Consider the following 26,121-nt stretch of genomic DNA (forward strand, 5'->3'; position numbering starts at 1 on the left):
TTCAGTTTTAATACATTTTGACGGGAAGTTCAAGACAAATTTACTGGTATCACTTTATTTTAAGCCCCTTGTAAGCATTTCTAAGCAATATATAGTTAATAAATGGTTTGTAACACACTATAATTTAGTTGTAAGAGGTATATAATGACGTGTTAGGTGTGTGAAGAGATAATTAATGACTGTTGTAACAATATAACACAGTGGTAATCATATAAAATGATTGTGCTGTATGCTATACTGTGTTATCATTGACTGTAATACAAAAGTTTCAGATGCTAGTTGTCGTCATAATTGTTCACACGTACATTAAAAACACTTAGAAATGTCCTTATTTGCTTAAAACTAAATAATAATGTGTCAGTAACTTCAAAGGTGTTTATATGCTGCTAATAAATGCTAAATTGATCACCATAGAATTGCTTTGAAAAGACAAATGAAACCACAGCAATCAATTAAAACCAACCGTAGTCCTTAAACCGTCAACAACCGGTAATGCCGGGATCAGACTACACAATATTTTTGTGTTTCAGAATAGTCACTGAGTCAGATTAGGCCATAAATGACTTGACTTGGAGACTAAAAGGGACTCGCACCTTTTTATCCTATACGCCTTTAAACAGCAAAAAAATATGTATAAAACAACTCAAAAGCAAAATAGTCCAGATGTTCTGAACGACACCAGTTTTGCAAACCCTCCTCCGTCCACCATCAAAAGGCTCACCAGTAGGCTCACCAGTAGGCTCACCAGTAGGCTCACCAGTAGGCTAATCAAATACAAAGCGTGAGGGCGCACAACAGGGCGCTAAATGTTAAAGAATAAATAGATAAATAAATTAATATGCAGCAAAGAACCCTCCGTGTTTTCAGTGAATTAGCTTCACTTGTGTTTCCTCCTGCTCACACCTGACACACACTCGCTGCTCTCCAGAATCCTGTTATCTGGGGGATACTGTGTAGTTTGATCTGGGCATTAGGCGGCCATGACTCTGATTAAAGTGACCCCCCGCCTCCATATTTGACAAACTTTGAAATGTTGAAGTTTGCTCTACAGGAAAAAAGATAAATGGAAACATCGTTTTCTCACTTCCCCCAACAGTCCTCTGGATCCAGAACACCCCCATCGCCCCTCCACATGTCCGCTGTGACCCGTCCTCCTCCCCCACCCACCATACTTCTCATCGATCAGTGGCGTCTCAGGAGTTTGGAGAAGAATCCAGAAGATGCCGGCTTGTCGCTCCCAGCCTGAGCCTCCTCTTTGGCCTTGGCCGCCTCCTCTCCCAGCCCCAGCTCCCCCTCCAGTTGCTCCAGCTCCGACTGGTCCAGCAGCTCAAAGTCCTCCACCTCGCTGTCCGACTCCTCGGCCAGCTCCAGCAGCCTGCTGGACTCTGGGAGTCTCGACTGCTCCGAGCCTCCGCTTAGTGCCGCAAACCCGACGGCTGCTTCTATTCTCTCCTGAATGGCGGCCGTGACGGCGGCTGTGATGACGTCGCCCGCCATCTGGTTGACTAACTCGAGGGCTTTGTTGGTGGCTTGCTCTTTGTCAGTAGAGGGTGTATGCTTGGATCTGATTGGCTGCTGGGGCCGAGGCGGCGGCGAGGGAAGGCCGAGGCTGAGGTCGTCGTCGTCGTCGCCGTTGGTCGTCGTGCCGTTGTCGAGGGAGGGGAATTCTTGAAGGCCGCCAGTGAACGCTTCTTCTCTGTCGAGGTCTGAGAGGTTGTATTAAAAACACAAAATGTTCACAGTGTGCAAGAAGACAGAGAGTATTAGATATTTGTCTCTTAAATCCTAATTCTAAAATGTCTAATTTTGATATGATACGATATTTAATATGGTTTTTAATATCTAATATATTCTACATTACTGATGCCGTGGGAAAAAAGTTAAAGTTATGGAGTCTGGAGAGGCAGGGGAGTAATTATGGATGTCTCATAAGTTATATAGACTACTCACAAACAGTCAGGGATATTCAGCTTTCAGGTGAAGTCTCAGGATGAACCTAAAATACATTCTAACCTTTCCAGGTGAACTTAATGTGACCTTCTCTAAACCTTTGAATGTCCAACTGTTCAGTGTCTCAGTACTTTCTGCACCAGCTGCTGTTCTCTAACAAGAAGCTTCACAGCAACATTCACAACAGGTTTGATCCATGAATCCACCAATACATTTCCTGCTTCAGTTAGAATTGGTATTTAAACAGTCCTCCTCATCCTGCTGTTCACATTCTGACATCATGAGACCAAGACGACACCTAACAGTTGATCAGCAGCACCTCAACACTTGAGGCTTCAAACAGGAAGTCCTCAGACGGAGGTGTTCACTGAGCTTAGAGGGTCACAGAGTGTCATCAGGAGGTTGGAACAGTGATACAGAGACTGGAAGAGTCACAGAAAGGAGAGGAGTGGACGTCCTTTGGCCACATCCCAATTTATTGAGACACTGAAAATGTTTTGTTGTGGTATACCTACCACTGTTGGTAGATTTTCTTCAAATACATTGTTTAAGATGAATAAAATCACCATTGCATGCTTCTACTTAAATGCCCTACTTTCATGATCTAATATCACTGTAGCATTCACTTTTTACATTTTCCATATATTTCACCTGAAAGTCAAATATTCCTAACTTTTTGTGAGTAGTGTATATCTATAAGAGTGTTGTTTACAATATACGTTATATGAGAATGCTTAAGATTAACCGCTAACATTTACTGTTTCAGTACACAGCCACAGCTACCAAACCACAAAATGGTCTCAGTTTTGTACATCTACACTTTCAAACCGTGTGTCCACGTGTAGGACGGTGTGGAGCTGGCGAACGTACCCTCTGAGTTCTCAGTCTGAGGCGTGTGTCCTTCTGACAGGTTGAAAGTACCGTTGTCCGTCCACGTCACGTCAGACACCTCTGTGTCCGACACAGACATTTCTTTACACGCTGTGGAGTCGAGCTGGAGGGAGGGGGGCACATGGAGACGGCAGAAATAATATATGAATGTACTCAGACCTAAGTGGGAGAGTGATTTAAAAAAGAAATCATATTATCAGGTATCAGCTTCTTCCCATTACTGTGATACTGTCTTAGTGTGCTCATGAAAAAACAACCAAGTTAGAAGAGAAAGGGGCGTAAATGTTGAAACTAGTTTGTGGAAAAATTCAGGTAAGTGAGCCTTTGCTCTCCAGTGCCAAGTCAGCATAAGAGTCTAATTCACACCATGGCTCTATCTTTGAGACTTAAATCTGACTTAAGTTCACGTCTTCACTCAATCAGTCCTGCTAGCGTGATGACTCATCCCTCTGCATTACACACGCTTTATTTATAAAGCACTGGATGCAATGTGGACACTTCTGCATGAGGCACGCTGAGTGAATGTAATCCGTAAACCAGGTGTTTGGCTCCAAGAACGACATTTAAAAAGCATCTTTTAACATTCAGCTTGGCACAGGCCTTGATGCTGATGTGGATCATGTGTACTGAATTTCAACGAGCTTTAACTGAGCCCTGTCAGGCAGCAGAGGCGTAATTAGATTGAGATGAGATGATCAACCTTGGGAAACATGGAGGAGAGGTCCGACTCGATGCCCTCTCTTTCAGTCTGCGCCTGCATGATTCTCCTCTCTGGAAGGAAGAAAACATGAACGCAATCAATTTAGTGGCTTAATCACTTGTTGAGTTAGTAAATTACATGTCCAGGCACTTTATTACATTATCGATGGATCCTGGTCTCGTTCCATCATGTCCATTACAACACATGTTCTTTTTCTATTTCAGTAAATTCTGTCCTCTAGAACCCCAAAATCTATGAAAGACCCCTAACTGTGTTGTTAGCGGCATAAGACGGCCATGAAAAGATGAAACATTATCCTGCTTATGACATCTTATTGATTTAGAAATGATTTTATTGCTTCCGTTATCGGAGCTGTGTCTGTAGCAATGGTCTGTTTTATGTGGCAACGCTCTGTTAAACAAAAATAACAGCCGCAAGAATGCTGTAATTCAGAAGCGAGTATTCAACACTAAGTAATAAACAGGCATAATATGTGACATTTTTACATTTAAATGTCTGTAATTCTAGTTTTATCAATTAATAAAATGCACAAGACTCTAAATTCTGCTCTGAACTCTTGCTGTTTTACATTTTCTGTTTGTTCGGAGTACATAAACTGCTTCGCTAACATGTGATCTCTATGAAGTCAACGATGAGGGCAAAACAAAAACATATAACGCATTGACATGTTTCATAGTTACCATGGTTCTCTTTGATTTTCTGAAGGAACTCCCCGATGCCAAAGTCCAGCTTCTGCAGAACTGGCTTCAGCCACAGAGCAACCTCGTGAGATGAAATCAGAGGCCACAAGAAAAAACCCAAGACTGCAGGAAGAGGCAAGAGATCAAATATGAGGCAAAATGAATATCTGTTTCTGCTCACCATGTTGGGATACAGTATTTGACACTATTGATCACAATATCTTAGTAATTGGAGACGAGGGTGTGAGTACATCTGGAAATGGCCACATATTTCATTGCTCTGAGATCTCTTGTTGTTGTTGTTACGCTGATGACACACAGCTGTATCTCTCTTTTCAGTGGCATGACTCCATGGAGCCAGGCTATATTAATATGAGAACAAGGTTCCACCAAACAGAAGAAAGCACAAGTTGTTGCTCTCTATGAAGTGGAATCATGTCTTGCCTTCAATAGGTGAATTTTCTGCCAACAAGTACTGGAGCACAGAGAATAAGGGTGGTGAGCTAACCAAACTTAACCAACTTAACCAAAATCAGGAAAACAAGCATGCATCCACCCCTCAGCTGTTCTGGATACGCTAATCTATGCATATAAATCTTAACAGAAATGATCTCTCTTCTATAGTTTACTCACCTAGAATATATGAGATAACAATCCCTGGAATGTAGCGTCCTAAGACGGCAAAGAAGGTGCACAAACTGCAAACCAGCAGGCAAAACTAGAGGAGAAAGAAAGTTTGTTAGGTATAGGTTTTAAAATTGACAAAGAAATGCATCTCTGTTTTATTGAGATAACTGGACAGGTGAGGTTAGTCTCGGGTCGTCTGCTGTCTCCTCCTCACCTTGCCTGGGTTTTGCTGTTTGAAAGCCGATGTCTCCTGCAGGAAGAGTTTAAGGGAATCGCTGAGCTGAGGTCCAGTCCCAGACCGGCTGTCCTGACCTGAGTCGATGATCTCCCAGCTGCAGGCAAAGACAGACAGAAGCAATGTTAGTCTTCTTCAAGATAACTCACCATGACAGTGTAGGGGTCGTTCCCAGGATCAGACACTAATACAACCGTGGAAACACTTCCTGGCTGCACCTGACTGGATATTTTCACTTGTTGGCTGTCTGATCCCAGATTTTACACCAGACCAACATGGAAGCTCGTTTGCAGAATTTGAAGACATCAAAGTTGGTTCTGGAAACGTACAGTGCTTCACACTAAAGTGGCTTGACTTGTTAGCATGTGCAGAAAGTCATCATGTAATCACTGATACAATATGCAGGGACTCTGCATTATCAAAAATAGTGTCAACATTTGACCAAGAGAGGGACGGAAGAGGTTTCTTCAGAGGCTTTGGATTCAACTGGTTGAGGGTCATTGATAGATTTGAGTCTAAGAAGAAAACAGTCCAATACAAATGTCATAGTCTAAATTAAGTAGCCTACAATAAAACTAGCAAGATGACTACACAGACAGGTGGCAGATGGGAATGGGAATGTGACAGTGTTTTCCATACGGTGGTACTGTTGGGAATCCTGGTGAGGTATGAAACTTTCCCCTCCAGCTTGGGGGTTCCCAAAAATCATGTCCTGTTTAAGCTCTACAATCAGCCCTCGTGTTCACTTCACATAAAACAGCTATAAAAAGCACACTTGTGGCTCATGTGTAGGTCATGTGGGATAAATAGATAAGAGTGAGGGGCAGCCAAAGTCCTGTTTCTGTTCCACTAGCTTAACTGACTGTTTCCTTCATCAGTCTTTTTGAAATATTGAAACATGTTGCAGGTGATAAATGATAAATGCATTCATAAGAGGTTGTTTATGATCCAAAAATAACCTAAAAAGTCAAATTTCAACTGCTGTTCAAACCAACTTAATCAAACTGACAGTATAACAGTGGGCTACGCAACTGCCTCAACAGCTTTCACCAGATTCAATGCCAATATACAAAATCCAGCACAATACAAAAGTCCAAGGGAGGATAAAAACTACATGTCCTACTAAAGCAGCTGTCCTGGAAACCAGCTGCTGTGAAATCACCATGAAGATCTGGTTACAACAACAGCTTTGCAGGTTCCCATCATTTAACACAGCTTTGAGGTTTTGGGAAATGCGTGATCTTGGTCTTTAAGTGGGTATCAGCGTAGCGAAGATGCAGGTAATCAGGCCCAAAATTCACTATTTTACTATTTTAGAAAATGGTCACCAGCAAAATTCTATAAATGTGTCAGGTGCTGTATTGTTTACACTGAGGTAGCTGTTCTTTTTATATCTCTCATGTCAACTAATCTCTTCTTAGCTTGTCTCAATCCACCTTTTCACCAACAGGCAATCAGTGACTAAAGACCACAGGTGAGTTTATCTGAGCGAGGCAACCAAACTTCTAGCTGTTGAGTGCCACCTTACATCGAGTAATGGTGGAGTCCTTCCATCTGTCCATTTTACTCCTGAACCATATGACCGTTTCTCCCCCTCTATAACTTTATAAATGTCCCTCCCTCGCAATCTGTCAGGCTGCAAGGAACAAGCACGAGAAGCCACGAGGCGCTGCAGTATCTCATATACACCCACCACCCCTCCCACCCGACCCAAACACCCAGCCTCGTCTCACATAACCAAAGGTCAACCCGCTGCTACCCTCTCGACTTCCAGGCACATGCCCCCAGTAGGAGGTTGATTTCCAGGGACACATGATGGGTCGAACATGTGACAGCGATACTGTGAAGCTGTAAGGGATAGATAAGCATTTCTCTGTTCCACGAAAGAGAAGACGTCTCCCTGGAAAGACATGCAGCGTCACAGATCACCTGCGGTGGGGAAGAGTCTGTTATAATTAGTTTTCCCACCAACACAGAAACAGACTCTTTCCTCTGAGGTAACAAGGTTTAGCCAAAGTTTGGTTTGGTTTTCAAATGTTTAGAAACAAGAAACCCCAAATTTAAAATGTGTCCTCTTCTTGGTCACATGTCCTGCCAGCTTTTAAGGGACTAGTGTGTAGGGTTTAGGGGGATCTAGTGACTTCATCACTGTTGTCAGTAGTGCATAATCACAGAAAACTAAGAATCATTGTGTTTTCTGTTGGAAGTAGGACAACTTGTTCAAAATACAGACACAATAAAGTGCTATTCTCATTATTACAAAAAAGAAGCTGATATCTGACGGTCTAAAGGCTTCCACATTTACACTGAGCCCTTTATATCTACATAGGGAGTGAGTCCTCTACCAGAGTCCTGCTCCACAGCAACTTTAAAGTGGTCCATGTTTGAAGAGAAGACATATCCAAAAAATATAAATTTAGTCTCTAAACCTGTAGATGGACGCAGCCATTGTGAATGCTTGAATGGAGATAGAATTGCCTTAATTCATCCTACAAGCACAGTTGTCTTGGTAGAGCTGGTGATAAAGGATGTTGCCACACCATTTTTCATCTAAATGAAATCTACAGTCTTGACATAAACAGTTGTAACTGCTACAGATGACTAGCTAGCTAGCCAAACTCGTGATGTAAACAAGTTGGACACACCAGATTTCTAACTTTGTGGACTGCAATCAAATCACGCAAAAGGAATTTCAACATCAGTGGATTTTCTCATGGCGAGTAGATCTGCATGGTGCTTCCACTTAGAGTTCAAACATGGAGTTTAACATCTGACAATCCAAAACTGTGTTGTTGACCATCTGGAGACCATCCTTCATCAAACCCTGCTCCGCTGAATGACACAAAACACAAGGAGAGCTCTCCTTAAACCATGTAAACAACACCAACAGCAGCGATTGACAGTTTCTAGTCAAAAATACATTTGATTACAATTAAAAATCAAAGTATTAGAAATGCTGTGTGTGCAAGTGCACACGGGTTGCAAATCCCAACATTTTTCAGCCATCCTGTCACATGGTGTCTGAGCTACTGAGGAGTGAATATATCATGTTTCATCACTCCAGGTCACTGCAGATCACCACTGACTATCAATCAGGCAGGAAGTTTTTTCACCACGGTGAAGCCTGCAGTCATCACTCCCAAAGAAAAATATCCAAGTTTCAAGAGAGAACTTGAGAGCAGCCACGTCAGAGGCCTGTGCAGGAGGGGGTGAGGGGGTTCCACATGAGCAGCTGTCAGACAGATATCACTTTTTACCCAATCAGTAATCTCTGAAACAACACAGGGAGCGACATGTCTGAGCCCCTAACAAGCCCCGGTGACGGTGCCTTAAAAATAGAGCGAGACAAACAATGCGAGGAATGGTGGCAAAAGCACCCAAGCTCTTCACTTATGATTGGGAAGGAGGAAGGGGTTGTAAATATGTTTACCCACCTGTCTGTGTGGGCATTTACCCCAGAAACACTGACTCTGATGCAACTAATACCTGTTTATGTCCTGTGCGTTGCCACATATACAGTCAGCCGACATTAGGAGTGAGAAAGAAAGCCGACTGATCAGGTTTACAGTTAATGCCTTTGCAGAAGGCCAGCCTACACATAGCTGTACAGACAGGAAGTAATATAAGATGACAGCGTTGTGTACGGGTGGGGAGCGATGACGCAATGATGCGTACCGCTTTCCAAGTACATCCATGCTGTGTTGCTCACGTTGTTGATCTGTTTAGACTGAAAGTGTGGTCAGGTCAGTGAGGTCAGTTTGTACATTTAACACTGATTGCCCAATCAAACACACAAACAAGAACAAGACTGCAGGCCCCTTTGTGATGGCTTATTAAATCACGTCAAAAGCCTTCAAGGTTTAGTTCACCCTAAATCAAAACAAGAGCCAGTTACTTCAGTTACAGTTTGTAAAAGTAACCAGGACTAACTGGGACAATGTTTCTAGAAAGACATGTTGACAATTCTTAAGGTACCACTAACAAATTTCCATTTACATCCATTGTTTTGAGACAAAAGAAATGTCTAAGGCATATATCTCAAAATCTAGACGTATAAAAAGGCTCTAACACTATCCCTATGATACCATAGAGTGGTGAATGAGAATTTCTTTGTGAAATGGGTGAACAGACCCTTTAAAATGAAACAAACCATTGCTCTTTAAGTCTTTCCTCACCAGAACACACGTAACTCCAGTCATACCTCAGTCCTGCCCCACGATCTTCAAGAGACATCTCTGGAGCTTCGGGTACCTTCAGAAGATTTGATGGCACTATTAAAGGCAGCCAATCACTCGACAGTCAAGATGACACTTTCCCAAGGCAGGAAACAAGAGACAGCTACAACTTGTCTTTGCAGTGAAAAGCCAAACTCAGGTTTTCGGTGCCACACGGCGTGAGAGCAGTTTGTGTTTATCCTCAATGAAGCCCTGGTTGGAGTATTTCAAGTGGCCTCGTCTAAAAATAACCCGGTCACACTACATTCCAACTGGCAGGCATCAGGAGGACAGAGGGACGGGGTTGGGGTGGTGGTGGTGGTGGGGGGGCAGAAACAGCAACACCCTCCACCACCACCAACCCCAACACCACCAGGTCAACAGCATCAACCTTTCAAACATGCCTCCGTTTGAGTCAGTGACACAGTTTGGACACCCAGATGATGTGTGACTAACACACTGCTGTTTCTATGCTGATGACAGTGCTTTATAAATGGCGGCCATTTATTTGAAGGAGAAGAGTTAGATGAGAAGATCAATACCATTCTAATATAAAGCTACTGCCAGCAGCCACCCAACGTAGCTTAGCATAAAGACAGGGGGAAATAGGGGGAAACAGCTAGCCTGGCTCCATCCAAAGGTGACAGACGCCACCTACAACCACCTCTAAAGCTCACTAATAAACATGTTCTATCTCATTCCTTTAATTTGCACAAAAACTGTAAATGACAATTCGCCAACATTAGGGTGGTTTCAATCTTCAAGATCTGAGCAAAATGAGCTACAAAGCAAATGAGCGTATTTTCCAAATTGATTAATCAAAAATGAGACAAAATAAGTAGGATACTATCACTTGTGTCTACATCTACGTACGATGTTATATCACGTTTTTCACATTATTACGTCATGATGCTGTTAAAGCAAGTGGACGTTGCCTCACATATACTTTCTGGGAGGTTGCGCAAATTCTAGCTCTAACTCTGGCATGGTTAGTTTTATGGCAAACATGTTCAGTACACAGGACACTGGAGATGTTGTGGCACAAGAGGAGGGTAAACTGATCTAGAATTGGGGATTACTATGAGACAACTAGCCAAAATGTTGGCTGATGTTTCAAAAATCTGTCGTCGTCTATAATCGTCGTCGTCGTCATAATATTTTTCACACGCAGAACGAAGAATCTGCATATTATTACGCTGCTAAAAGTAAAAAACAAATCAAATGAAAACTGTGTTTATCGATGGAATACAAAACCTCTGAACAGAATATAAACAGGCTTAATGTCTTGCTGTCAAAAACATTTGATTTGGAACAATAATGATTGGAACGATAATCACTCCTGTTTCTCTAAACTATACTTTTACACATATTTTATGCATCCAATGTTAAACACCAGCATTTTGTATGTTTATATGCAATTTTTTATATGTTTTGTATAAAAGCCATTCGTGGTTTCTGCTACACTCTCACACATATTCTTTTTAAATAAACTAGTTGCATGTGCTTGTGTTAATCTGTGTGAAATAATAATACATAAATAAATACTGATCAGAATGTACTCATATATCATATACTTCATAGTTGTTACACTGCTCACATGTGTTGCGTTTCACTTTAAAGGTGCATCATTTGCCACAGGAGAGAGAGATGTGAAATTCCTCCAAATTAAAAGCTTGTGAAGAAGCTAACAAAACATTAAAACCCCAACAGGAATGATTTCTGCCTGTTGCTGATCAAGACATTATTCATCATATTTCCCTATGATATCTATAATCAAATCTAATGTTGTGAACTTTAGTCTCCAAATATGAAAAGACTTAAATACTGTTGCATATTTTATGGTAACTTTGATGTAGCAATCAATCAAAAGTCAATCTGAAGATGAAAAATCACAAAGATTTGGACTGTGTTCTTTCTATCTGACCTGATCGCATCATTTGGCTGTGATCAAACACTCGTGGCTGATTTGTTGTGTTGTTTTCTACCAGTCGGCCTCCGTCCAATCAGAGGGCTCGCTCTGAAGCACACCCCCCCATTGTCAAGTGATCCGATTGGCTCGACTCCTTCCTGTCACACCTCTGAATCAGTGGAGAAATGGCTGAGTCACACACACACACACACACACACACACACACACACACACACACACACACACACACACACACACACACACACACACACACACACACACACACACACACACACACACACACACACACTGTGCTCAGGTTTCACAACTCTTCCGACACTTTGTGTTGGTTGTGGGAACAAACAGAAAACAAAAAAACAAAACAAAATCCATCTAAAGTCACGTGACGTTTGTCCACGTCTTTAACCGTGAACGTGTGTTTTCGTGTTCACATTAAAAGATGATGATCACATCCTGCTCTACATGAGTCTTAATGAAGTCAAGAAGAACAAAGAGAAACAAACACATTTCCACATGAGTGTTTTCTGATCTGACACACACACACACACACACACACACACACACACAATAGGGACACATCCCAGCTGTCCGCTCACATTGTGGGTCAGCAGCTAATCTCCCACAAGCCTTTGCCTGAGACTTGCTCCGAGCCTGATGTACAATTACCAAAAAGACGCCTCTGACAGACAACAGCAGGTGACAACAACACAATCCCACCCTGCCGGCCAAATGTCACTGAGACACACAGAGAGAGAGAGGGAGAGAGGGAGAGAGAGAGAGAGGGAGAGAGGGAGAGAGGGAGAGAGGGAGAGAGGGAGAAGGAGGGAGGCTGAGGGTAACTGAAGGGATACTTTAGAGGATCTTTTTTAACATTAGCCTCATCTTTACATATCCTGGTTTCAAAATGACCAGTAGGTGCAAAACGTTTTGGAATTGGTCCAGTAGATCACCCCCACCTGCGAGTGGCTGCAACGTGATCCTTTGGGACAACTGCACCTGATCACAGTAGGTCCACTAAAAGAGCTTGTTTGATCCACTGACAGGCTCAGAGTGTTATTCTAAGTGTGTGACAGCATCATGGAAAGGATCCCTACAGAGAGAGACCTGGAAGATCCTTTTGGTTTAACCACAAACAGCACACACACCAGACTACATTCACTAAAACAGGGATTTTAGAGAACAGAGCACAGGTAGAACAAGAAACAAACACACTTAGAATAACTATCGGAGCCTGTCAGTGGCTAAAACAAGCACTTTTAGTGGACCAACTCCAAAACTTTTTTTGTCTACCAGTCTTTTCAAATCCAGTGTATGTAAACATGTATAGGGGTGGATGCCACATAAACCACAAAATCTGCAGTCTGACTCTGACTTTGTTTCCTGTCTGTCTAGTAAAGTATCTCAGTGGCCACTTTTTTAGGAACACCAGTACAATCTGGCACAATCCAATTAAACTGCCATAACATTTATCTTTACAAAGCTCTTCACAAACATTTCAAATCCAACCTTTTTTGTTTTTTTTACACACACTACAATAGGTCTAAAACACCTGTAACACCTCTATGGCTGAATCAACAAACAATGAACATTAGCAGAACAGCTGTATTGGAAGGAACTGTCTAATACTGCACAGATGTACCTGCTACTAAAGCAGTTCACTTTTAAACTCCGCCTGCCTGCCGCTGTCCTGGGTGAGGGTTAAGGGTTGAAGGTTACAGTCACATTTTGGCCTTACAGCTCTTCTGTTATAATGGTTAGGGTTAGAGAAAACCATGACCATAACCCAGTGCACCGACAGGCAAACGAACCGTAGCTTCATTCAACAGATCCGTCTCTATGACCGCTCAACAAACTCCATCCTCTGATGGAAAACTTGATAAACGGCTGAAAACAGCTGGTAAACGGACCTTGGATTGGATTTGCTTGTCATTATGTCATCATTACACTTCCCTAAAATAAATTTTGCCACTGACAAAAACCTCAAATGACTCGTCTTCCCTCATTCAGTGAATCTGTAGCTCAGTTTTCCACATTGCATTCAGTGATGATAACGCTGGTTACTATTGTGAGATGGAGACCCAGGTCACGAGGTTCGTGTGTCTTTATACCCGAACGCTGGGCCAGTCGCCCCTGACCTGGACTCACCCGGCTATTAGTTATATAACTCCGATGTGTTGCATCCAGCCTGGCGCCCACAAATCCCCGTCACCTCTGCTGAATGCCACCGAGCCTCCAGAGCTGGCAGCGCCTTCGCGTTATGAACAATCCCCACACACACACACACACACAGTCACTACTTTCAAAACGAGGCCAGGAGTGTCACACACCACACGGGTCAGAAATGAGCAGAGCAAGTGTGACTTGTAATAAGCTGTAATTGTGCATGTAGGTGCTCGACTATGCAGCCAAACACACTTCACATAAACAGCAGAGTGACGGAGCAAACAAACTATCACCAGTAAAAAGATCAACGTTAAGTTCTCATAGGAATTACAGCAGAGTGATTAATCTAGTAAACACACACACACAGTCCATCAGGGTCTGCAGTAATCAAGGACCTTCTAGTATGATCACTTAGCAGTAAAGTGATCATGGAAAACTAAATTCTACTAAATGAAAATCAACAAAAAGTAAAAGTCCCAACACATAATGATCCAACATTTAGGAAGCAGCTCATCAGTATTTGCTAAAGAACAGAGACAATCAGGACTTTTGGGGTTTGAATGAACTACTGCGGTGCTTTATTATACTCTCCAGGAGCATGTGATGTAGTCGAAAGCTCCAGAAAAAGCTAGTAAGTGGTTCGTGAGTTGAAGTTTGTTTTGTCAAACTGCTATTTCCAGGATCTGGAGGGATCTTTCAGGTGTCAACTAAGAGTTTTTTGAAAGGTAGCTTAATTTATTTGATCTAATCTTAATTCTTTTATATATTTCATAACCATGACTGAAACATTGACCTGCCCAAAGGAACCTGACTAGTGTTGTTATTCTCCTGTGCTCTCTGCTGCGTTTAAGTTCAAGTGGTGGATTTATAGACGCTTTCATATCCTGAACAAACTGCAGGTGCTCAGGCTCCACCAAGTGGTAAAAAGGTCAAATGTGAGGATTCTGTAAGAATGACAAGCACATCAGTCACATCCACACAGGAGAGTGATTAAAGTGTGTAAAGAGACATGGAGTGTCCTTATTAAACCTTCAGAAAACACACTTCTAACGCTACATTTATGACGTAGACTGTTAGTGAAACACTTCCAGGGTAGCCGACATGTTCCACATTTATTAGGAATTTGATGTTTTATAAAAACAGAAGAATCTTTTACACTAGTTATCCATGAGAATGTTTTTTATTTACAAGCAGCTGCAGAATGACATCGAATCATGAATGTAGCCAATTCAGAACAAGCATCTTTATGGTGTAAAAACACAGACACACATAACCTTCAGCGTATATCTATTCATGTGTTTATCATGTTCTGGACACAGAACAGAAACAAACAGAGGATCGTAGAACCAGGGAGCTGTTTAAGGGCGTGAAAACAGTACGTACACACTAATAAACTCAGACTAGGGCTCATCTAGAGTGGTGGAGTTTATCTGTTTATCTTTTTCCAGTTTGGTTCACAGCAAAAACAGACAGAGAAAATGATCCGTGATAGTCGTACTGACATTAACCAGCAGCATCTTTTCACTGCAGTTTCAGTGTCTGTGTAACTCAGCACTTCCTATGTCAGTTTCAAATTAAAAGCCCTGTAGCGTTTATGTGTCATCAAAGGCAAACTCCATGGAGACAGACTGAGCTGCAGCTGTGTGGACGCCACTAGGTAGCCGTCACGCACAGGTGGAGGAAGTTAACAAGATTCCCCTACAGTGTCCCCAACACTCATCTGCAGTCAACCTTTCATGTAAACACTAGTGTATCACAAGGTGAGGATGTGATTTGTTACTGGAAACTGTACGTTTTGCTGTGTGATCCATCACAAGGTTCGGCCTCAGAGAGGATTAGATTAGACCGTCATGTGTGGCCAATCAGCTCTGCAGCGTCTCAACAGGATGAGATGAGCGCACTCTCACAAAGGATGTTGTCCTGCACGGGGAAACTGTAAACTATATCATCAGGGCTCCATCCACACTGAGGAGAAAGAAAGTCTGTAGCAGATCAGAGGTCGGAGTTGATCTGAGGTCTCATTGTTCACATTAACCCTGACGGGGAGCCACAGAGCCACAGCTTTATCTGCTAATAGAATAATAAAACGCACAGAGGTGCCACTTTGTTGTTTTCTTCACTGTAATTTTGCATCTGCTTTAAGGCAAGACAATGTCCAGCAGACTGAGTGGGAGCTGCCAGGGAGAAGAAGCCTCCCAGAGTGGGAGAAAATGTTTTGTTGTTGAAATAAGGAACAGAACGCTGCACCATAGCTGCTGAATTTATCCCCAGCTGACCCAGAATCTGGAAGTGAACTGATTAAAAGTTAATCTTTAGCTTCGGCTCACCGTCAGAGGCACATTTAACTGATTTACGTTTCTTAGTGACGTGCACCTTGGAAGTCGTAACTTACTTTTATCATAACCATTTTAAAGAACCACATGGTTTGAAGACAAATGTTCATGTTCTGAGAGTTTCATGTCCAGTGATGTTGAGATGTTCACACTGTAATGAGGTGGTCATTTGAGTGGGTCCCCAATAAAAATCAATGTTTTATTACTGTTACTGTTGGACATCCATCCAAAAATGAAATAAATAAACTCCCAAATATGAAAACTGTATTTACAAAACATTATAAGAAGGAAAATAGATGAGTTTGTTAGTCAGTTCGAGTTCACGTACATGAAAAAAGCAGCACCATCTAAGTGTTTTATTTATTTTTTGATGTTCCTCTACTTTACTGTCCACCAACTTTGACCCCAACCACTCAGATGATGCCTGCCTTCACTCCAGATCAGTTTCTAGGACTAAAACTGAGGCCTGTACTCGCTGCCCAAACACACACACACACACACACGAACACACATCCACTTCAGATGCACTCCAGTGTCCTACCTCGTAGTCATGCTGCGCCATAAGTGAGCTCCTGTGGAAAAGGAGAAATCCATTATTCATCAGTAGGTCACATCACTGGAAAATGCCATAATAATGTAGAGAGAAGAACGGCTGGTGCATAAACGGATGACGATGATGATATTATGCTTTCCAGTTTTTTATATGAAGACTTTGTTCATGGGAGACAAACACAAAGTTATAAGACACACTTGTCTATAATATCACTGTAGCTTTAACATTTCTGGACCTGAAATCATAAAAATCATAAAGACCAGATGAAAATATAAAAAAGGTCTGTGGACAGGTGAGAGCAGAAGGCCTGACCTGAAGGACACGAGAGGAGAGGACCCCACCCTGACATGCTGGAGTTTCTAACTAGATCTAAACAACACTTTCTGCTCTGCTCCTCTCTGGGCCCCTTCTGCCATCATGCATCAGCTCATTATGTTCTGCAGCTTTATGGTTGAATGCCAGTGGAATAAGACCTTGACAGAAATTCTTCCTGGCACTGATATTTCTGGTCTCATCACATGGTGTATGAATTACATGCCAATGTCTCAGGTCATTTTGTCTGTTATCACAATGGGGTTTTTTTTTTTTTTTTGCTTTTCATGTGTCATCTTACACCATTTAATCTCCACTGACTGTGCTGTGCTCACTGTATTGTCTATATTGTGCAGAGAGATGAAGGATGAACGAACCAAATGTTCTTATTTTAACCCAAATCATCAACTCTTCCTTAAACTAACCACATAAACAATGTATGACAGAAGTGACGTGTTGTTTGGGATGTGGATGATATTCATCATTTTATTCATTTTTGCACTTTAGTGTACTTTATACCTTTTATTCTATTTATTGTGTTCTTCTTTTCTACCTTTTTATGGCACCTAAAGGAGGTCGCACCTTTCAATTTAGTTGTACTTGTTGCAATGACAATAAAGACATTCATTCATTCAAAGTGTTGGCGCCTAAACCGGATGAAATTACAGCTTTTACCTGAAATTTCAAATGTGTAACGGACATGTTGTTTATCAGCTAGCTTTATTTTGAAAGTGCAGCTGGACGTTGCGTATGTATTAAGGCTAACTTGGCTAACTGAGGACGTGTGGCCCCCTCTAGTGGTTAGTGGAGATCAGGTTACATGAGTAGATGTGACCCACAAAGTGACCTTAGGTAGGTGGCGTGCTGTCCCATGAGATCTCGTTGGTTGTTCTAATTGTAGCTGCTGGAAAATACAAATAAATGGAACTTGACTATACAAAACCCATTTGTCCTTTAGTCAGACCACAGCACTCCTGCTATCATTTCATAAAAAACAGCCCTGCGTGCGTCAGGCTGAGCGGCGACCAGCTGCCGTCAGCGTGACAGACGATGTCTCATCCTCATGTCAGACTCGTCTTCACTCATCAGGCTAACAAGTCGCCATCAGGGCAAAATCATGTGAAAATCTGAGCTGGACTCCAGCAGGCTGGTTCACTGCTGCCACTGCTGCTCATTTTTGGGCCACAACCAATTATCTGCTGATTATTTTATTCATTTGGTCTATGAATCATTAGGAAATAAACAGAAACATTAGAAAACAATAAAAAAAAAGTATTCTAGAGCCCAAGATGACCTCTTCAGATGTCTTCAGATCCAAAAACCCCAAAATATTCAGTTTATCATAGTGTATAACAAAGAAAGCAGCAAAATTGCACTTTTTAAACTTGGAGCAATCAATTTTTTGAAATTTTTGCTTAACAACTAATCAATAAATCAACTAATCGCTGCAGCTCTAATCTGTAAAACACCACAAAACACTTGAAATTATTCAATTTAATTTAAACAAAAAGCAACATTTCACATTTAATGTCCTTTAAATATTATAACAAATATTAATACGTCCTTCAGGTACAGAAAACCTGTTTAACCAAAGGCTCCTGTTACAGAATCAGTATCGAAATGTAACTAACCATTATTTCCATCATCCCTTCATGTGACTTTTATTTTCCTCATTAATCAATTAGGAGTTTTGCTGATAAGGTGTCAACATGTCAGATTGTTTTTTTCAAAACTCAAAAATATTCAGTTTAGTGTCACAAATGTTAAAGAAAAGAAGCAAGTATTCACATTTAAGAAGCTGAGATTGGATCAAATTTGGCTTTTTTTGCTTGGAGAGCAAATAAGTAACATCTAATTTGGTTTATTTTATCGGGAAAGTCTTCGTTTCATTGGCGTTATTTGTGCTGTATGACTGAAACAGTAAACGTTGCATAGGACGGTGTTTACCTGTGGATCTGGACCGAGAGACGTCTCTGGCGGTCACCGTGACGACCAGCAGAGCCAGCAGGACGGCGAGGAGGCTGTAGGCTCGCAAAGAGCTGAAGGCCGCAAACCTGAAGAGAAACAAAACCACAGCTTCACTCCTTTTGTCATTATAAACTAGAAACTACAGCAGTTTATGGAAAAGCACTGTAGTCCTTCTGGAACAGACATTTAACAAACTAATGTCAAAGAAGAGCTACAAACTGCTTCTGACAGGAACCTGGAGGGTCATTAGCTGACGAGAGTTTCTAAAATTACACAGAAATTATATTTGTGAGTCTTTTCGGGCAGATTTTTGGTATTTTCAATGTTAGTTTTTACATTTGACTGTTTTTAAGGACAAAATCTAATTCAGATAGTCCTTAGAATTATTATTTTTTTGAAAGAAATGATTATACTACAGTATTTTTAAAAACCAAGAAATTCCAGTGTTTTTTTTACACTGAACACGTCTTAATTTGACTATTTTTAGGCCGACAAACATTAAGTAAAGTGAATATTTCCTCATAATTACATGAATTTATTCCTGACAGCATGGAGAAATAGAAATATGCAGGAAATATAACTTAACCTTTAACTGAATGAATGCAAATGAAAGAAAATTACAGATAATTCAAACATTTTATCTTTTTAATTATTATTAAGCGGGCGGCTTTGGACTGATGACATCCTGACTTATAGCCCTGAGTAGATAAATATAGAGATTACTGAGAATTTATATCACATCAGAAATTGGAAGAGATTTTGCAAACAAGTCAACACAAACATGATGCACTCTTTATAAACATCTGATTTTTCAATCATGACACAATAAGAAAATAAAGAATTCCATTTATTTTGTTAAAAATTGGTGATTAAAAGTAACTGCACACAAAAAAATCACTGTATATATTTAAGAATATTGTTGGAATTGGACTATTATAGTAATTAAAACTTAACTGAAATATTATCAGGATGTTTTGGGGTCAATCCAAAGTGCTAATTAATATTTTTTGCTGTAATTAACAGGAGGCTGGGAGTCTCTCTGATATCCCTGCGTCATGATGCCTACCACAACACGGTGTTGGCTGCAGCAAACAGGGCTGAAGTCCTGCACGGTCTCCGCCTCCAGCTGACCAGGCCGGTGAGACGACACCCAGCGCGGCCGGGAGGCGTCTCCTCCCCGCGGTCTCCCCGGCTCTGCGGCCCCGGCGGCCCGGCAGCCGCCTCCCCGCCGCCCTCGGTTCCTGCTTCCCGGCTCCCCAGCATTGGAAAACGACCGGGGCCCCTCGGCTCTGCGGCTCCGCTCCTCCTGCAGAGATCAGCGGCAAGTTAACCGGATGGTCCAGCACAGTACTTCCGGTGATGTCTCATTTTTCAGAATAAAAGTCATGAACGAGGACTGTCACAATAAAAGCACTTGGAAAATAATCATTCACTCATTTTAAATGTAGCTTATTTTGTATTCAAAATGATCACTTGCAGCCTTCACAGGTGAGCAGTAGCCCTAAAACGGTGGGGACTCCTCCTAAATCTGTGGGACTAAAAATTAATAATTAATGATTCTTCAAAACCAAATAATGTTTTGATCTTGTTATGTATTAGGCTTAGGTCACTGTGGAGAAACCCAAGGACTCAGCAAAGATGAGCCTCCATATATACACTTTATTTTAGTTGTGCAACACCAGCATGTGGCTCCAGCTCAATAAAACAATCCCCCCAACACTTCACTCCACCACCTTAAATACCCGTTCCTATCAGGCACATACCACCTGATAGGTAACTCCTAAAACACACCCACGTAAATAAATACTGCATATTTACATAAAACATAACCGACTGAACCTATATATACTAAATAAGAATTAACTAACCAAAACCCTGTTTAATAAATACCCCCCTAACTACTTTACATAATTATTTACATTATTGGAAAAGAAACTCCCCTCTACCCACTTCCCACATGGCACCTCCCTCCTGGAACTCATAAAAGGCGTCCGAACCCCCGGGGAACTCTTTAGCCCGGACACCCTGGGAGGAAGAGGACAGGTGGAGGTAAGTTCTTCCTACCAGCATGTAAAGTAGTGATGGTGAGATGAACCACTTGAGCCAATTGGTTCGAGAAAGGGTTCATTTCTCGAAGCTTCATGTGCACACGAAACCACCTGTATCTGAACCACATGATGTGTGATGCATTGAATTTTTGTCTGTTGGGAATGACTATGAATTACAAAAAATGTGTGACCAAATAATTCCTGTACATAAATGATCACATATGTGTATAATACATTTTTTTGAATGTATTGTGTGTAAATTTTCCCCAAATGGTAATATCATAATATGGCAGGTTGTGCTGTGTTTTTCTGAAAATGGCATGGGCGTAATCAGGCAGAGGACAGTGAACGTGCTTGTGGAACTAGGAAAAGAGCACAGATTATGCTTGTGTCACTTGGACAATGATGTACAGGACAGGGGACATTTTATTCATGTTTATTCAGAAACAAGAGTTTCTCAACAGTTTTTGGTTTTAAACCATTTCTTTTTTGAATGGAGGCTGAGGGCTCTATATAGCTGTAAAACCTCGCGGCAAAATCTGAACCACTTCCTGGAGCGATCACGTGGTACAGCCGGGCAGCGAGGCTTCGGACGTCATCATTTTTGGCTCCTCCCCTAAACGAAGCAAGCCTCGATACGCGCTTCGCGGCCACGCCCCCTTCATTACTCCACACGCGCTTTGAAGCCTAGAAATCAATAAACCTCTTTCAAAATCAATGGGTGTGTTTGTTTAACTCTTACCTGTACAGTTCTGAACCAAAGTGTAAATATCCCATAGTGTAAATATTTATTTCATCAGCCATATACTTATATTTATATTACTATTGCTTCTCTTCACTCTCCCTGTTCTATTGTTGCTGCTGTAACATGAGAATTTCCCCCTATGGGGGATCAAATAAAGATAAGTCTAAGTCTTTAACTGTTCTAGTAACGGCCGTCACCATATACATAGAATCAAATGGCTCCGTTTCATGTGAGCGTTTTAGCCTCTTTTAGTCTTTGTCTCAACAGCATGCTAACATGTTAGCCAAACCAGGGTGGTTTCTGCCTGTTTGTTTGCCCCGTGGTCATAAATTAGCCCTAAAATATACAATATAATAATAATAATCCCTTTATTTATCACTACTCTAAGTTTATGTTAGATATTTATCAGATATCAGAGCAGGCAAAGAACCTTTTGACCACACTTAACCAACTGCAGGTGTAACAAAGTAAACCATGATGCTTCACTGATGATGAATTATTTGTTGAACCACCTTATTAACTTGCAAACTGAGTCAGCCGAAGAGTTTCTGTCTTTGTTTAGACAACTTCTAGAACTTCTTCAACCACAAAGTTGGCCCCAGTATCACTCTGTCATCAGAATTAACAGCCTGTTGGAGCTAAAGTGTGACAGTTTGCGTCTGATTCATCACACAGCACCAGAGAGGATGCAGTGAGTTTCAGACAGGAGTGATGACCAATGCTGTGTTAACACTTTCACAAGTTTGACTGGTCGGCCTGCACACACTAGCTAAACACTACTGGTTACAGACTCGGTTACATTTGCAGCATAAACCAACCAAACAGTCTTAGAATTAACTCAACTGTGCCGTCACAGAGACCAAACATGTGTAACACTACGGTGACTTGTTTTCATTTGATGGGCTAAACCGTTAATTCGCCACACAGGATACTGGTGAGATGAGTGCAGCCTGTGTGCAGGAGATGCTGTATGACAGACTGGGCTACTTGCCACACATGACAGAGTCAGAATGAGCCCGTCTTTGGATTAAACTAAGACCCACAAAGAGCTGATGGCCCATTTTACACTGCCGCCTGCACTGTTCTGGACGCGAGTCAAGATCGCAGCTCGGTGCCAAACCGTGATCCCCAACAATGACCTGCTCCACTTTCCACCACCAGGACCACTCCTTCACTCCACGCCCGGCTTCTCTCCACAAACGGGACTCAAACACACGCTCATACACTGACCTGTTCTACATACTGTGGTCAAAATCTCAAAATAAGGAGGTGCAGAGTTTGGATTTGGATTTCAAAGTTTATGACAAAATTAAGTCATTTTCAAGAAGTAATAAACATTAATATAAAAAAGAAGCATCACTCTTAACCAACGGATCCAAAACAGTACAGACGATGTTAAAGCAGCTGTAACCATAACTGAAACATCAAAGGTCCTGTATGCAGCATTCAGAACATTAATAAAGCAGCAACATCTGTTTGCTCTGTAAAGATTCAGTGGAGCAACGGTGTCCTGAGCAGAGAATGAAGTCATTCCCTCTTTGTGTGTTCTGTTGTAATACATGCATTGTAGTTCCTGTGAGAAGCTGATGGCAACTTTCCAGATTTTCCTGCACCCGAAGGACCCGCATTCTTCAGCTAATAAGTTCTCCATGGCCTCCGCTGAAGCTCTTCTGCTTCAGCCACCTCGTCTGCGTCTCCCTCAGAGCCAACAAGGCTTCAGTGACGGCATCAAAATTGTAAAAATCTTTGTTCCAATTACATAAAATCAGTCCTCTTGCTCCCTTCGTCTACTCACCAGATCCTCACTCAGCATCAAAGCATAAACTCTATCAAAGGAAGTGGACGTCGCCACCCTGACATCACCCGTTGGTTTGTGCACTGCCGTTTTGAAGACTCAAGTTTGGCTTTATGGTCGTCGCCATCTTGGTTTTTTGGAGCCACATTTATGGAGTTACATTTATTCCACCTCTGATTGGTTAGTCACAAGTTAGCCCCGCCCTGAAGCGGATCATCGGTCGTCATGTTATTCACTGTTACTGTATTACTCTTTATTAGTCATATTCATATTGCCAGTAATGTAGTTGCTGTTCTGTTCGAGGTTTCTTCCCATTAAAAGGGAGTTTTTCCTTTTTCCTGCTCTTCATGGAAAGCATCTTGAGATAACACCTGTTATGAATTGGCACCTTATAAATAAAGATTGATTGATGTGGAACCTTTAACTTCAGCCAAAGAAGGGGTTCAGTCATGCTCAAACAGAGCCGCTTAGTAAGACATGTTGTCTGACAAGCTGACGTAAAAGAGGATAAATGGTGATCAGATAAGAGTGGACACTTTCAGACCGTCTCTCCTGGAAGACATTCACAGTGCTGCACTCGGCTGTTCACACGAAAAATGAAAGGATAGCTGTGTAAAGCATAAAAAAAGAGAGCTGGAGGGAGAATGTCAAACTCTGGCTCATTCTCAGCTGGCCAATCACGGTGTGAAGTGTGTGTTAAGTTGCAGAAATTGTCTGGCGCAGCGCCGTCATTCAACTATCCAGCAAGTTTGACCAGGTCAGTGTGAGAGAGTGTTACTTCGCTATAACTAGCAAATCTTTTATTCATATGTTACAATTAAATGGTTCACAGGTTCTCATTCAAATATGAGGTTTTATATAAAGCATTAAAAAAGACAACAGATCACAAGTCGACAAGAGGGCTGAAGAAACGACCAGTGCAGTCTGTCTTATAGCTGTCTTACTCTGTCTTAGCTTGTTTTTATTTTCTACTTTTTCAGCTGTTTATTGTGTTTAACCGTCCTTTTATAATGTGTTTCTTTTGCACTGAGTCACAATGCTTCTAATGTTTTATGTAAAGCACTTCAAATTGCCTTCTACCTTCCCTTTAAAGTCTTTACAGGCCTGTTATTAGCATGTTAGCAAGGCTATATAGCAAGACCTTTGGTTATTTTTTAATTTTACTAATTAAAATGTACAATGTAAAAACAATGCATAAGAAAAGAAGGACGATAAAAACATATATTTGTGTCATTGTGAAGAATCTTCAACCACATAGTGATGTGCAAAGAACACATTTACACACACACACATGCACAAACACACGTGCACATACCCTCATTACACCCATTCATTCATATGTTTTCAAGCATGCAATCTCACGCAGGTGCAAACACACAAACATTTATTGCGAGCACTTGTACACACAGTATACACAAGTTTGCACATTTACACGCACACATTTAATCGTTATCATTCAGAAACTCATTCATGTTTTGTTGTACACACACACCCACACACCATTAACAGAGAACCATAGCTGTTAGAAATGAGTTTGTGTGTGTGTGTGTGTGTGTGTGTGTGTGTGAGTGTGTGTGAGCCTCTAATTGGACCGAATTTCACTGAGCAACAAAAGATCAGGCTCGAAAATTCCAGCTCTGGTTTGTACAGGCTTTGCTTTGTTGTCCCTTCGCCGCTGTTTGTTCTCTTCTAATGCTGTGTTAACAGTTATCTCTCTCCCTCTCTCACCCCGACCCTCTCTCTCTCTTTCTCTGTGTGTCTTTCTTTCAGTCTCTCTCACTTTCTCTCTCTTTTTTTCCTGCGGCCCATGAAAGGCTTTTTTGCCCCAAACGAAGCACCGTCACCCCAACTGCTCAGAGGCGGGCAAACCCCAGAGGCCAGAACCCGCGAGGGACTTCCCACATCAACTCTCACACACAGACACACACACACTGCAGGAGCCTATTGGATAGCCACAATGAACCCTGGACCTTCAGTGGAGTGGACCGTTGTCACTGTCTCCATCTATGGGAGACTTTCTATGTCCTTTACTGCTGAGCCTGGACCTGAGCTTTTGTTTGGATGTTTCTGTTGATCTTCAGACAGGATCGAGCTCCGGGGAAGGATGATGATTGAGCTGCAAAGCACGGAGGATGGTTGTGGCCACGTGGACTTGCTGAGCACCGATGAGCTGGAGTGTAAGATCTGCTACTGCGCGTACAACCTGGGGAGTCGCAGGCCGAAGGTGCTCGAGTGCTGCCACCGCCTGTGCGCCAAATGCCTCGCTAAGATCCTGGACCTGGGTGAGTCGCCCCCCAACGCCGTGGTGTGCCCATTCTGCCGCTACGTTACCAGGCTGCCGGGGGAGGCGGTGAACGGCCTGCCGGATGACTGCAACCTGGTGGCGGCGATGGCCTTCCAAAGCAGGAATCAGAGGAACCTCCACTTCCACCAGGAGCCGAGCACGGAGCTGCTGCTCAGCCCCAGGCGCCTGAGCTCACTGATGGGCAGCAACGCACCTGTGACGTCCCCTTCCTCCTCCTCCTCCACTTCTTCCTCCACCACCTACTCCTCAATCAGGGGCTCTCCTAACTTTGTGGTCATTACTATCATGGAGCCTCCACCGGTGCCCGCATCCACTCAGGACCTGCACCTCCACCGCCAGCCACGTGGTTCTCATACCTCAAGCCGAGGGTACCGCTCATCCAGTCTGGACTCCATGGCGTCCATCACGCAGAGGTGGACGGTGTGGAACTGTGCGGCCCTCCTGTGCCAGACCTCGGCCCGGGTGCTGGTGTGGGTGCTGGGGCTGCTGTACTTCAGCTCGCTGCCCATGGGGGTTTATCTGCTCATCATGCAGAGGACAACACTCGGGGTGCTGCTGGTGAGCCTGGTCCCCGCCAGCCTCGTCATGATCATGGTCTACGGGTTCTGCCAGTGTATCTGCCACGAGCTGTGGGACTGCATGCCACCGTAA

The 26,121-nt window shown here is 42.4% G+C and overlaps 2 protein-coding genes across 2 annotated transcripts; one reads left to right on the plus strand and one right to left on the minus strand.

The window, feature by feature from the left end:
* Window positions 1-683: 683 nt before the first annotated feature.
* On the minus strand, window positions 684-19,870 carry retreg1 (reticulophagy regulator 1). Its single transcript, XM_070845440.1, has 9 exons — window positions 19,644-19,870; window positions 18,557-18,663; window positions 16,286-16,316; window positions 5,084-5,201; window positions 4,876-4,960; window positions 4,243-4,365; window positions 3,542-3,612; window positions 2,821-2,944; window positions 684-1,706 (listed from the first exon to the last, which is right to left on the minus strand). The coding sequence occupies exons 1-9, from the start codon at window positions 19,838-19,840 to the stop codon at window positions 1,183-1,185; spliced, it is 1,380 nt and encodes a 459-aa protein (XP_070701541.1). The 5' UTR covers window positions 19,841-19,870; the 3' UTR covers window positions 684-1,182.
* Window positions 19,871-25,269: 5,399 nt separating this feature from the next.
* rnf182 (ring finger protein 182) lies at window positions 25,270-26,121 on the plus strand. The gene has a single exon (XM_070845760.1). The coding sequence runs from the start codon at window positions 25,270-25,272 to the stop codon at window positions 26,119-26,121; it is 852 nt and encodes a 283-aa protein (XP_070701861.1).

The sequence above is a fragment of the Pempheris klunzingeri genome, chromosome 15, assembly GCF_042242105.1.
Source record: "Pempheris klunzingeri isolate RE-2024b chromosome 15, fPemKlu1.hap1, whole genome shotgun sequence".
In the NCBI taxonomy this organism is placed as follows: Eukaryota; Metazoa; Chordata; class Actinopteri; order Acropomatiformes; family Pempheridae; genus Pempheris; species Pempheris klunzingeri.

Coding starts and splice junctions, on each gene's coding strand:
- retreg1 (XM_070845440.1), bottom strand. CDS start 19,840: ATGCTGGGGAGCCGGGAAGCAGGAACCGAGGGCGGCGGGGAGGCGGCT. Junction 18,664..19,643: donor GCAGCCAACACCGTGTTGTG/GTAGGCATCATG, acceptor GTTTCTCTTCAG/GTTTGCGGCCTTCAGCTCTT. Junction 4,366..4,875: donor TGTTATCTCATATATTCTAG/GTGAGTAAACTA, acceptor CTCTTCCTGCAG/TCTTGGGTTTTTTCTTGTGG.
- rnf182 (XM_070845760.1), top strand. CDS start 25,270: ATGATGATTGAGCTGCAAAGCACGGAGGATGGTTGTGGCCACGTGGAC.